This window comes from Alexandromys fortis, unplaced genomic scaffold (genome assembly GCF_014885135.2).
Source record: "Alexandromys fortis isolate MF-2015 unplaced genomic scaffold, M_Fortis_MF-2015_v1.1 scaffold_62, whole genome shotgun sequence".
Lineage (NCBI taxonomy): Eukaryota > Metazoa > Chordata > Mammalia > Rodentia > Cricetidae > Alexandromys > Alexandromys fortis.
The window spans coordinates 5,005,238-5,018,650 of record NW_026067942.1 but is presented as its reverse complement, the minus strand read 5'-3'; the positions used below and the strand labels follow the sequence as shown (position 1 = coordinate 5,018,650).

The following is a 13,413-nucleotide window of genomic DNA, read 5'->3' as shown; positions in this document are numbered from 1 at the left end:
CCTGCCTCGAAAGTAAGGTGGAGGGGCTGGGTGAGATGGTCGGTGGTGAGGGTGCCTCACGTTAACTCTGATACCCTAAGCATGACCCCCAGGATCCACGTCATGGAAGGAGAGAACCAACTCCTGCCATTTGTCCTCTGATGTACACACACACACACACACACACACACACACACACACACACACCAGACACACAGACACGGGCACACACATAGAAAGACACAGACACACAAAATAAAATGTAATAATAAACTCAAGAGTGATGCAGAAGATAAATGATGTTTACCTTTAGCCTTCATTTGTGCATACATGGGGGAGTGCACAATACATGTGCACACACACACACATACCACACATATATGTATAGTCACATAAATGTACACAAGAGTTTATGCAAACACCTAAGCATAAATGAACAGAATTTATGTTATAAAAACATCTATGCTTAGTGTGTACAATGCGTTCTTACAGATTCTATTCTTTAGTCTATATTTTTTAAAGTATATGCATGATTACCACCATTAAATTAGTTCCACAGCCACCAAAGGACTGTAATTCTGGACAATGAGGAACAGGGCTCTCTGATAGACTTTAAATAAAAGCATAGTCTACAAAAACATCCCACTGGCAAAAACAGACCTAGGGAACTGGAGGTCACACTCTCAAGGCGAACATCTTTGGTCTGTCTCTTACATGTGCCTAGACAGGACAGACACAAGCCCCTATACACATCCATGCAATGCAGACCTCCAGGGGGTTCCAGAAGCAACGGGCGCATCACTGTTCGGGACGTTTCTCCTCATTTATTTTATGTATTTTATTTTAGTATTTACATCAGCTCTCGTCTTATCACACAGACATGTTCAGGTGCGCAAGAAAACCCCCACTCTCCACATACGGTGGGAGAAAACATCCACAGACTCACTGGGAGGGGGCAGGGGTGTCTGTGGAACCAGGATCTTAAACACTATCCATCCTGGCACTCAATGTGTAGGGACCATAACCAACCGCAGAGAATGTTGCCTCCTCCAGTACTGACAGGAGGGCAGTAAAATCTGCGTGGAAATGGTCAGTCGGTACAGCAACCCCAGCCAGAGAGTCGCAGATGTTAACCCCACCCCTGGAGGAGCTCAGCCTCCTTCCGCGTTAAAGGCTGCTTGGAACCCAGGGGAGAAAACAGTGGCGAAGCACACAGCTTGGTTCCAGAAGCCGAGGGCGAGTTCCTGCAAGTTCTCTGGGCCTGTGAGCTGCTCCGCCGTCTACCCTGGATCCGTAAGATGAAATGTGGGCCTCAGAGAATACCGCGGAAGGGAAGGCATCTCGGGTACCAATGCCCAGAGGGTACTGCTTATGGGGAGTGGCAGCTGCTTCCGAAGAGCAGATGGAAAATGAGGAAGAGACTGGGCCAAGGGAAGAGGCCAGGAGAATCTCCCTCTGTACGGAATCCAGAGGCACTTCATCGGGAGGCAGCTGCGCCATCCTCAGCTGCGGTTTACTTGAGAGTTCCCTGGCATTCATTATTTTATTGGTTTGGTTCTTGCTCTCAAAAATCAAAAAACCTGTATGCTATAAATGTATATGCATAGCACTATCTATGACTTACGTATAAACACATCATACCCAAACATGTCACACTTTTCAAGTCTCATATGAAAACTGGCTATGCGTGATACACAAACCCGATACCTAACTGCATCTTGGCTGGGGGTGGGGGTCAAAGCAACCTTCTAGCAATTCCAGCAGAATTGGAAACTCCAAGAAGACTGAGAGTTCAAAGCTACTGATCACACAGATTATTCAGATGAACCACGTTATGTAAAATTGTCCCGTAGCCAATGACTAAGCTGGAGCCTTTGAAACACTCTCCCATCTCTGAGTTCAGAGCCGGTTCTAAAGAAGCACCTCCAGTCAATAGGAAAACTGGGGAGGGTAAGCTGCTTCGGAAATCACTCACTCTAGGTGCCCACGTGTTTACAGCTCCGAATTCTGACTGGGGCTCAGCTAAGCTATGACATACTGAGACATGAAATATTTGAGATATGAACGGAAATCCCACACACTGTGGGCTGGAGAGATGGCTGAGAGGTTAAAGAACACTTGTTGCGCCGGGCGGCGGTGGCTGGCACACGCCTTTAATCCCAGCACTCGGGAGGCAGAGGCAGGCGGATCTCTGTGAGTTCGAGGCCAGCCTGGTCTACAAGAGCTAGTTCCAGGACAGGAACCAAAAGCTACGGAGAAACCCTGTCTCGAAAAATCCANCCAGCCTGGTCTACAAGAGCTAGTTCCAGGACAGGAACCAAAAGCTACGGAGAAACCCTGTCTCGAAAAATCCAAAAAAAAAAAAAAAAAAAAAAAGAACATTTGTTGTTCTTGCTGAGAACCCGAGTTCAGTTCCTAGCACCCACATGGAGGCCCACAACTCCTTGTAATACCATTTCTACAGGATCCGATGCTCTCTGCCCACCTCTACAGCCATCACACGCACATGGTATGCATGCATACACGCAGGCAAACACACCCATAAAATGAAAACAAATGAAATCTGGGGGGGACCTCACACCTGCACACCCCATTCATTGGCTGAGGATCTGCTGCCATCAACTGTGGTTTGTGTACAAACCACCCTGCTCTTAGGGTTTGGCCCTGAAGTGAACTGTCTGTGGTATTACAAGGAAGAAGCAATGGTTTTGCTGCTCTTGGACAGAATAAGAGCCACTGCCAACGAGGGAGACGAGTTCCCATGTCCATCACCCGTGAGTCACATACCAGTCCTGCTAGCCACGGCGTAGGGAGGGTTAGCGCACCTCCGCCTGCAGAAATACCCTGCTGGATGCCTCTGACACCCCTCACCTTGATGTGGGAGGCGTTGATGTAGCCTGTGTTGTTCTCCTTGGTCGGGATGAGCTCCACCCGGTTCTCCTCGTAGGGGACGACTTCTCGGATCCGGCTACGCTCAGCATTTTCTGGCAGAGTGGCGGTGCTGAAGATGCCATTGGCCTTTTTGTGGGGGATCTGCTCATACTCCGTGAACACCATTCCCTCTTCTAGCTTCTTCTTCAGGGCTCGGAGCTGCAAGAGAGGCGGGCATCAGCTCCCCTAGTTCCAGCAGGGCAACCGGGTTCTCGGCACTCCCACTTGGCTACCGCCCTCACGCACGAGCCCCCACACCGCTAGTCTCTGCCCTGACCACCCAGCCATAAGCTGCAATCTGCAAAGACAGACTTCCGCTGAAATGCAAACTCCTTGTGCCGCCTATGACCTCTGCTGACAGGCACAGCGTCAGTCTTAACTGGGAAGCACCCTTTACCCTCAGAGCAGTTTTTACTGAACGGATCAGTCAGTGGCAGAGCGCTGAGGAGCAAACTCCACACACAGCATAACTTGCCTGATTTCAATTACATGGTATTCATTGGGGCAATGTCCCTTCTGATCCAGAAAACATTCTAATCCCGAGTGTCTGCAGAAAGAAATCTACACCCTGTTAGTCAGTGACTTCAGGAAACCAGTTTCCAGAGCTTCTGGTAGCCAGCCCGGCAGCTTCGGGGAACCTCTTTACCCCCTCAGCAACACAGAACCAGTACCTAACCAAGGAACTATCCATCACACACCTTACAGCCCTTGAGGGGGAACCACAGGGCAATAAAACCTTGGGTGACGGTTTCCTAGGAAACAGCAATCGTTGACAAAAGTCACTGAACGTGACGGTTGGGAAAATTAACTTCCTCATCTTACAAAAAGAGTTCTCCACACTTAGAGAAACATAATGGCTCCATTGCAGGAAATGAAAATTTTTAATATTTCCCCACCATCCCTCAGCGTGTTTCAAATTAGTGCATCCTTAGATTCAGTTGTGTGAGGGAAACAAGGATGTCAATCACATCAGAATGCAACTCTGCATTTTTCCCTTAAGTCCTAAAATCACATAAAAATAGATATACAACTCTAATTATATTCCCCACTTACGATTAAAAAGTTAAGAACTAAGTGAGTAGGCCGAGGTCACACCGCTTGCTAGAGGTTGTTCTTTTGTTTAATTATTTATTTTGGGGAGGGGAGCAAGCTGTGTAGAGGTAAGAGCAAACCCTGAGAAAGTCGGTTCTCTCTTTGCGCAATGTGAGTCCCAGGGATTGATCTCAGGTCGTCAGACTTGGCAGCAAGCTTCTACGCCCACTGAGCCATCTCACCAGCCCTGGGGCTAGACTTTTTAATAAAGCATCAATACACTAACTTGGTAAGTGTGGAGACCAGAGTGAAGAAAGAGGAGGTGTTGAAAAGGGTTGGCTTTCACACAGTACACTTGGACCACGCCGTCTCCAGTGTGAAAGAATTAACCCATGAGGGAGACGGCACTGGCGGGTCTGGGCAAAGCGGGACTTCTGGAATCCGAAGGCACACCCGGCATGCCCAGCACTCACCCTCTCATCTATGGGGACTCGGGTGGCATCGTGTCGACTGTCTTCCCGCCCCGGGACGCGGGCCACCGAGAGCCCGTTCAGCGCTGCCAGCATAAGTGGCCTCCTCTGTGGGTCCAGGCCTGCCATCTTCTGCTTCTCGAGATTCTTCCGGCAAGAAAAGACACGTTCTCATTGTTTATAATTCCAGGGGAAGGCTGGAATGTGTTTTAATCTCCCCAAATCTGTGACTCCCCAGCCAAGGAATGCAGACATTCACCATTAGCAGGGCAAATTCAACACAGGCTTCCCATTATTCCCACCATGCCCAGGGAGGCCGGTTCTTACAGGACCCTAGGGCCTTTATTCTTAATTAACTCATGCGCTAGAAAGATAGAGATAGATGCCCTAGAAAACATACCTAGCCACGGGTTTTACAAGAGAACATACAAAGGGGGTGCATACAATATGCTTTAGAAAAACATGGGCTGAAGACGGAAGAAAACAGACGACCCGGACCGAGTCCATCACAAGGACAGGCCTTTTGCACTGACTAATGGCGTAAAACCCACCAGCTACCATGTTGATGCATAGATACTACACACCAGCAAAGGAAGAAAATGGGGTTTCTATTCTGAAGGGCTCGGGATGAAGACCTGAATCTTACGCCTACTCCCAGTCCCTGAGATACCTGCTTTGCCAGCCCCAGACCGTGAACCACCAGGCCTTCAGCCTTCACGCTCCATTCAGGGTAGACAAAGGGTACTGACCACTGCCCCTCGCTGGAGGGGCGTGACAGGAGTGTGGCCTAGCCAATCCTATCTCCCCCTCATCTCTGGGCTGAACCGGATGTGGTCAGAGTGAATGCTGGAACGACCCTTGAGCATCCTCACGTCCCTGGCATCAGCAGGGGGACGGATATCCTGTTTACTGCCAGCAGCCTACTGTGCACAGCTCTTGAAAATAATTTTGTTTAAGATGTTTGGGAAAGTGTGCAAGGGGCCGTTCTGATGCACAATCATGTCATGCCCGTTTGTACACGCCTGTGACTGCTATAGACGAGGTGGCAGCCTGGGATCGTCAAGGATTTGTTTTCTTATTGCACTGCTAATCAATTTACTCCTGGAGGAGGTATCTTGATGGCGCCATGTTGTTGCAGACGTGGCGCTGAGTAAGGTGGGGGCGGGGTGGTGGGGACATGGCTGGCACGGGCTTCACTGTCATCAATGTGCTCCTACAATGGGTGAGAAGCCTTTGTGAGGGGCGCTACCAACAGGACAACTACGGCTGGTGACAGGCTGACCCACGAACAACCAAGGGGGCATCGGCGAGGAGGGCACAGTGAGATGTGATGGGTGGCTGAGGTATGAACAGCCTTGGCACCTCTGTGCCAAGCAGGCCTCTGGGATACGTCTGGATTCACCCCCTGATTAGCTCAGTTTTGTGAAAGATAACTCTTTCCTATCCCCTCTTTTCATTCAGTTTTGAAGCGCTTCACAGGTTTTGTTTTTGTTTGATTTTTGAGACAGAGTCTTACTAGGCAACCCTGGCTGCTCCTCAAACTTGCAAGCAATCCTCCTGCTTCTGCCTCCAGAGCTCAAGGATTGCTGTTCTTGGAAAAAGCTCACTACCTACCCCGGGAGAACTGGATATAGTGATAACTGAACCAGGCCTCTTCGTTGCCGATGTCATTTATCCCGTTAGCTTTGCAGCAGGGACAACAAAAAAATGAATGAAATAAATCAAACTAGAAGGTCTTTCTGAACCTTTCTAAACTGAACTGGCTTTCTTTGCTCTCTGAACACGACTCCAGCCTCGGGGCTGGGAGGTGGAAAATGTCTTCAAGGAGGCAGCAGAATTGAAGCATGGGCCCTAAGCAGAGCCGTCCATTACAGGAAAAGCGACTGCGAACAGGGAGCTCACTGCACCCAATCCTACACACAGGCTTGAGGCTTCTGTCTGTTCTCTCGGTGAGAGGGGCTGGTATGGCTGCCGTAGCCTTCTTTCCTTCTCTCCATACAGAGAGGAGTGGAGAAGCTGTGTGGGTGTCGCCTAGGCCGGTACGAATACAGACTTCATGACGAAGATTCATCTTGAGTGGTGGAGCCACTGGCCTAGCTTGGCCTCCTCCGGTGCTTCTCTGAGGTTGGGACATAGACCTCAAGGGTAGCAGTCTGCGAACTCCCAGTTGTGTGAGGCTGTGTGAGCTGAGGGGGTCTAACAGGAACAGGAATGCAGTTCCCGAGCGAAAAGCTAACGGTTAGATCTGCCAGTCGGTGTGATCCACCATCCTGGAAGAAAACAGAACTGGGGGAGGAGACAGCAGGGAGCCCTTCACTCTTCTTCGGTGTCTGTACCATGCTTCCAAGCAGGGCCCCGGGACCAGGGCCCTGGCTGCGGGCTACTTGTTTAATCTGGGCAACAGGAGAGGATGAGGATAGCCAAGAGGAGGTTACAAGACCATGTGGACATCGTTAAGTCTCAACTTGTCAGGGCCAGCTTCGAAGCTCAGTGCTTACGGTGATGGATTCCTGAAGCCAAGGCAGCTTTTAAGAGGCCTGGAGCCAAGAAGTGTTGAGACATCACTTTACACCAATGAATTACTCTTTTCCAAGCTGGGAACGCTGTCTCTTCATGGTACCCACCCCCGCATTTCACTCCATCCCCAGCCAAAGGTGTGTGTGTGTGTGTGTTTACCCCCAGAGGCAGAGACTTCAAAATTTCCCTCCCCATTTGCAAAGCAAGAAGCATGCGGTCCATCCAGGCTGACTCTGGTTGCCACCCTGCTGATCACCAGAACCTCGGGGCTGAGATGCCTTCAGGCTGTTCTAAAGTAGTAAGGTTGGATTCGACCTCTCAACCCAGCAGTGTGGCTTCGGTAAAACTTTGGCCTTTACTTCCTCTGTCTGGGTCGATTCCCAGGATGAGTTTGGAAGACTCGGCAATGAGCCTAATGACCTCCGACAAAGCAGACTACCCGACAGCTGTAACCAACAAAAAGCCGTCAACTGGCTCAATTAGTTACATAATCGAAAGGCTTTTTAGGGAGGTCAGGGTTTCCAGGAAAAGCAGTAGGGGAGGGTTTCTCTTTTCCAGCAGCAGCAGCAACTACAATCCAGCAATGTTCTCATTGTAAGAGGTGTTTATTTTCTCGTTTACACAATCTGCCCCCGCGTGGCCTCGCCCCGACAGCAGAACTAGCTTTCGGAGCTGTGTGCATCCCCGTGAAGGGTCATCTGTAACAGCAACACTGCGGCGTGTCTTCGAATGTGGTGTGTAAGCATGGACGATGCATGTGCACGCACATACGCACGAGTGAGATTCTCATAGAGCAACCCTGATACGGACTGGGGTGTAGTGGTAACCCCCTCAGGGATGTACCTGGGCTCAGTGGTAACTTCCTCAGGAACGCGCCTAGTCACTAAATGTTCTGTACTACATACCAGCTGTAGCCACGAATGGAAATGGGATGGCAGATGTTCCTTGACAAAGCAAACCCACATCTGGGGACATCAAGGCTGAAATGCCCATAGGCCTTTAGGGCCCAGCACGCTCCCTGAAGCCTCCCTCCTCTAGGCCTCCATCAGCGACCTGGGAGTGGGGACACTCACCCTAGTCATCATCTCTCTCTCTATAATGCTGTCCTCCAGGGAGAACATCTCTGACACGGGCCTCTCCTTCACAGGCTCCTTCTTGACCCGCTCCTTCACGCTGGTGAGGTCAGGCTCAGAGATGGAGGGGCCCAGAGAGGCCCCATTGACAGCCAGCTGCTCGGCCCGAGAGACACTAAGGGCCTTGGCTGGCCCGTGTCTCAGCACCCGGGCTCTGGCCATGGCAGGAAGGACGGTCCCCTGGTCCTGCCGCAGTGCCCCGTTACTGACACTTTTTCTTGGCCCTGGGTACTCCGGCGGGGGCCTGTTGGGAATGCGGGCCAGGGCGGCCTGCAGCTGGGCACTGTATTCCACCTTCTCCCGAAGGACCGGAATCTGAGGCACTGCCTCAGGGGCCTCCTCCTCCTCCTCACTCTCACTGCTGTGGATTAGCATGGTGGCATCCGAGAATGTCTTCTTGTGGCGGTACTGGGGAAGCCCGTGCACATCATGGCCACCCGCGTCCTCGGAGGGGCCCTGCTCCCGAAGCGTGTTACGGCGAGCCATGGGGATATTGAGTGACTTCAGTGTCATGGCCTCCATGCCGCGTACCATACTGTTCATCACCTCTAGGCTGTGGCGTTTATTCACCGTGCCGTGGTGCTTGGTGGCGGTAAGGGGCTCGCTTACTTCCTGCAAAGACTGATGGACCACGGGAGAGCTGTCCTCCTGGAAGGTTTTTACGGAAAGCTGGACTTTCCGAGTCACCAGATCAGGGCTGCTGCCACTGACATACTTGTGGCGGTGGCTGGCGAGGTCTGGGGTGCTGGTGGCAGGCCGAGGCCGAGGGTAAGGGGGTGGGGGCCTAAAGAGATAGTTCTTGAGCATGTGGGCTGTGCTGTAGTTTTGTGTTCCTTGAAGCTGCATGTTGGCCAGCTCTGGAGTGCTCACCGTGTGAGAGATGGAGCTGGCCCCTGGCTTGCTACACACTGCACTATTTTTGGGGTTCATCTGGTCAGATGGACTAACAAGTCTGTGACCGTAGCCCCCCTGGGGCGCGTACGGGACAGTGTAGGGATGCCTCTCCCGCATCTCTGGCTGGCTGTACACCAGTTCCTCAGGCTGGTTGTAAGCATGGGTGTTGATGATGTTGAGGTTCCGCAGAGACCGGCTCTGGCTGTCTGCATGCATCAGCCCCCTCTTCATCTGCCGCATCACTGTCTCGTAGTCAGGGGTGGGCCTGTAAGAAGGTACGATGATGGTGCTATGTCGGTGGCTGGGGATGTAGTCCGCCCTCATGATGTCGCTTCCAGGGATGCTGAGGTTGGAGGACACCGGAGAGGCCTGGATGAAGCTTTGGGAGCAGCTGAGGGAGTTAACACTGTGAACACTGCACACGCTGCCATTGGTGACGGTGCCATTTAAGTAGTTTAAGTCCAGGCTGTTGTGAGATTTGCAATACAAGGCTTCCTCGTTCCCAGGGAAAATGCTGTCTGCAAAAAGCCAAACACAGGAACATGAACCATCACGCCACTGTTTCAAGAGACCTCCCCCCTAAGTCCCTGGAGCAGATGACTGAAATAAGTCATAAAAAGGCAAATTCCCTGACCCTCCCCCACATATGTCACCAAGAACTGCTACCTCGGATAAAGTGTCCATGTATAGAACACGTCAGAGCGCAGTGCAAAGGAAGTGCACAACGTGGGCATCGCGTGGGCACCGTCTCAAATTGCTATAATTAGATGGAGATAATGAGCCACTTGTTGGGGAGACCAGGCCTCTTGTACACAGCTTCAGGGCAGAACCGGATATTTGGGCCAGAAAAGTCCAGAGTTTTAATAGAGTAATAGACTCAAACTGCCCCATCCTCAGAACTACTCTCTCTGACTATATCAGAAAAGGGCTCTTAACCTAAGGGACTGACGAGCATTCAGAGAGAAGCGAGGCTGACGGCGTGGCCAGCATGGCCATGGTCTCTGAACAGCAAGCAGCCAGCGGAAAAAAAAGGTCAGAATCAAGAGTTTCTGAGGTGTTCCTGAAGCCTCCCTCTAGCTAATTCCAGTAAAAAGTAACAATGGCTGAAGGAACCTAAAGAGCTACAAAAGCAGTTTTCATGTGTATCTGTGGCATGTGTGCATGTGGGGGCGTGTGTGCACGTAGGGTAGCAAGAGTGCACGTGGGGGCATGTGTGTTCTTGTGGGGTGTGTGTGTACTTGTGGGTGTTTGTGTTCTTGTGGGTTTGTGTGTGCACGTGGGGGGGCTTGTGTGTACGTGGGGGCGTGTGTTCATGTGGGGGCATGTGTGCACGTGGGGGGGCGTGTGTGCACGTGGGGGCATGTGTGCACGTGGGGGCATGTGTATGCACTTGCATGGACAACCAATGTTTGTTCTAGCAGTCATCCTTGCTCACTCTTCTGTGTGATCCGCTCAGGAGGGGCTCTCAGCTCCACTTGAGTGTGCTGCTGCTGAGTCTCAGTAGCCATCTTGCTTAGGGATCCCACCTCAGCCTTGTGGAGCTGGAACTTCAGGTGGGTCGCTACCCTCACCTGGCATTCGAGTGAATTCTGAGCACCCACACTCCGGAGCTCACTCCTGCACAGCAGTGCTGTGCTGGTGTCTGTGACAACTTTATATATGGAAAAGAAGAACCAAGAAAATGCCTCCACACGGTTGGTAGGTCTATGGGGGCATTTTTTCTGGTTTTTTCTTTTTTTGATGAAGGGTTCGTGTGGGAGAGCCCAGCTTACTGTGGGTGTCTTACACTGGGCAGGTGGTCTTTGCTGGTATAAGAAAACAGGCTGAGCAAGCCATGAGAAACAAGCTGGGAAAAGCAGCGTTTCTCTGGGGCCTTCTGCATTGCTCCTACTGTGGGCTCCTGTCCTGACTTCCTTCAGTAATGGAGTGTGACCTGAGAGGTGTAAACTGAAATAAACTTTCTTCCCCTCGTTGTTTTTGGTCGTGGTGTTTTACCACAGTAATAGAAACCCCGACTAAGACAACCACTGAGTCACCTCCCCAACCCATGAGCCACAAAAGCCAGTTTCTAAGTCAGGTCCATTCTGGATATGCAGGGCCACACACACACACGCACAACACGCATGCATGCACACACACACAAATATACAAACACTCTGGATATACAATGTCATACACATAAACACACACATTCTGGATATGCAGGGCTTTACACACACGCATGCACGCACGCACGCACACACGCACGCAGGGGAACCCACACAGTTCTTATATCCAAGGTCTAGCATTTAACCTCTGTCTCCCTATTTCTGTACAGAAACAATAGCACCACAGGCTTACTGCAGGATTAAATGAGACAATACACAACAAGTTCCTCGCCTAGCACCTGACACCTCACAACCACTGGTCCATGTTCATTCTTGTCCCGGCACGCAGAGAAAAGGGCCTGAAGGGAGGAGGGTAAGAAAAACCACTGAATCATGAGGGTAAGAGGTTTGCTCAGGCACCCCGGAACCATGTGGCTGCTCCAAGCTCCTGACATTGGCCCCGAGGTTGAAGCAAGCACCCCGGGAGGGCTGGGCTGTCAATCTCCACCCTTGGCCCACAAAAATGGGAGGCAAGGAAACAAGAACGCATCCTTTAGCTCAGCCCAGCCACACGTCTTCCTAGTTAGCCAGATCTCGGGTATTTTCCTTCCCAGGCAGCTACTATGCTTAATTTCACAAATTGAATCTGATGGCCACTGTAATTAGACAATGACAAAGTTAAAATCCAACCATCATTGACATTTTCCAGCAAGTGTCTTTGCGGTGCCCCGGGACCCAGCCTTGTGTCTTACGACGGCAGAAGGACGAGCGACAGTTACCTTGGGAAGTGTGGGTCTCCGAGTAGTGTTCACTGCATTGCACGTGCATGGGAGGCAGGATGTACGGCTGCTGCCTTGGCTGAAACAGAGAAAACAGAGCTGCGGATGCTGCAAAGGCATCTGGTAGACGTCAGAAAACCAGCCCCGACCCAGGGAAGCACATTGCAGCTGCTCTGCTGGCCACCCCTCTGACCCACCCTCTTCTACTGATCTAAGCTCTTAGTTCATAGTGACACTGAGAACAGCAGAAACCGGTTCAAGGTCAGAGAGGGAAAAACGCCAGCATCCCACGTTTGGGCGCAGTTGTTAGCTAGGGTGTCGGACACTGGCCATGTTCTTGGGGCCTTTGGAGCAGGTGGAGTCAAAAAGGATGAACTCGTCCAAGAAACGTGCTTTGCTACGTCCAAGACTGGCTCCCTACAAGGCAGCAAGGGCCATGGCTCCAGTTCACAGATCCACAGGAGGCTGGTGTAGGGTCAGGGCTGTGTTAGACTGGGCCCTACAGTGAATTTACATAGGGGTCCAATAAAATAATAGGCCACTGAGAATCACACGTGGCACGGGCCAGAGAGACACTCTAGTTCATAAAGGACGCCCTCCTGGGCAATGCAGTCTTGCCCACTGACTCCTGAATGTGGCATTTAGACCATTCTAAACCACTCCTGCTGCAGAAGAGGGCATCCTTGATGTTGGGGGACTGAGGGACTGTCTGTCTCCTCTCTTCCAGCTTTAGAGCTATCATCTCAAGACAACTGACTCAGAAGTGGGGCGCACGCCTTTAATCCCAGCACTTGGGAGGCAGAGGCAGGCGGATCTCCATGCCTTCAAGGGGAGCCTGGTCCCACCTAGGGAGTTTCAAGGCACCAGATGGGGAACAAGGAAGGTCATGAAAACAAAAGATCCAGAATCAACATGAATCGGAGAAGAAAAACATTGAAATGAACTGAGAAGGAAAAGGCGCTGCTCAGACTTCTAAATAATCGCAGAAGTCCTGGAGGATGACTTTAGAGTCGCAGTTTCTAAGCTAAGACCAGGCATAACTAGGGGTTTGCGTAAACTTGTCAAAAACAAGAAAACAAACAAAAACCTATGAGAACAGGCATCACAAAAGAGAAAGACAGAAACTGGTAAGGAAGTTAAGAATTATAACAGCAAGGGTCATTAAGACACTGACGTCTGCTGTCTCACTCAGAGAAATAGCTCAGACCTACAGGACAAGGCGACCTCAGAATCTAGAGCCCTGTAGACCACCTCACCAAAGTAAGAAAGGGGGGCTCTCTGGATCCCACAAGTGCCTGAGAAGAGTGTTATGCCATCACAGCTCCCAGGTACAAATGACACTTGATCTCACTAACAAACACACGAGATGAAGAAGGTAACGGAAGACAGCACTAACAGAGGAGACTGAAGGAATGAGCGTGTGAGCAAACGGGGGAGGACAGAGACTGAGGCACACTGAGGTCAGAGACAGCCACGTGAGCTTAGAAATTCCCATGTGGCTCAAGTCTAGAATTCTAGGAGTCTGTGTCATGCTCTTACCAGGAAGGAGCGAGGGAGGGAGGGAGGGAGGGAGGGAGGGAGGGAGGGAGGG

The 13,413-nt window shown here is 51.2% G+C and overlaps 1 protein-coding gene across 9 annotated transcripts in view; it reads right to left on the bottom strand.

The window, feature by feature from the left end:
* Positions 1-13,413, bottom strand: part of Ptpn14 (protein tyrosine phosphatase non-receptor type 14) — a 142,275-nt gene that overhangs the window by 15,795 nt on the left and 113,067 nt on the right. For all 9 annotated transcript variants that reach the window (XM_050148146.1, XM_050148138.1, XM_050148147.1 and 6 more), the window contains 4 exons: positions 11,823-11,901; positions 8,003-9,474; positions 4,416-4,559; positions 2,851-3,069 (listed from right to left, as the gene is read on the bottom strand). In XM_050148146.1, coding sequence (XP_050004103.1) covers positions 2,851-3,069; positions 4,416-4,559; positions 8,003-9,474; positions 11,823-11,901 — 1,914 coding nt within the window. The remainder of the gene's footprint in view (positions 1-2,850; positions 3,070-4,415; positions 4,560-8,002; positions 9,475-11,822; positions 11,902-13,413) is intronic.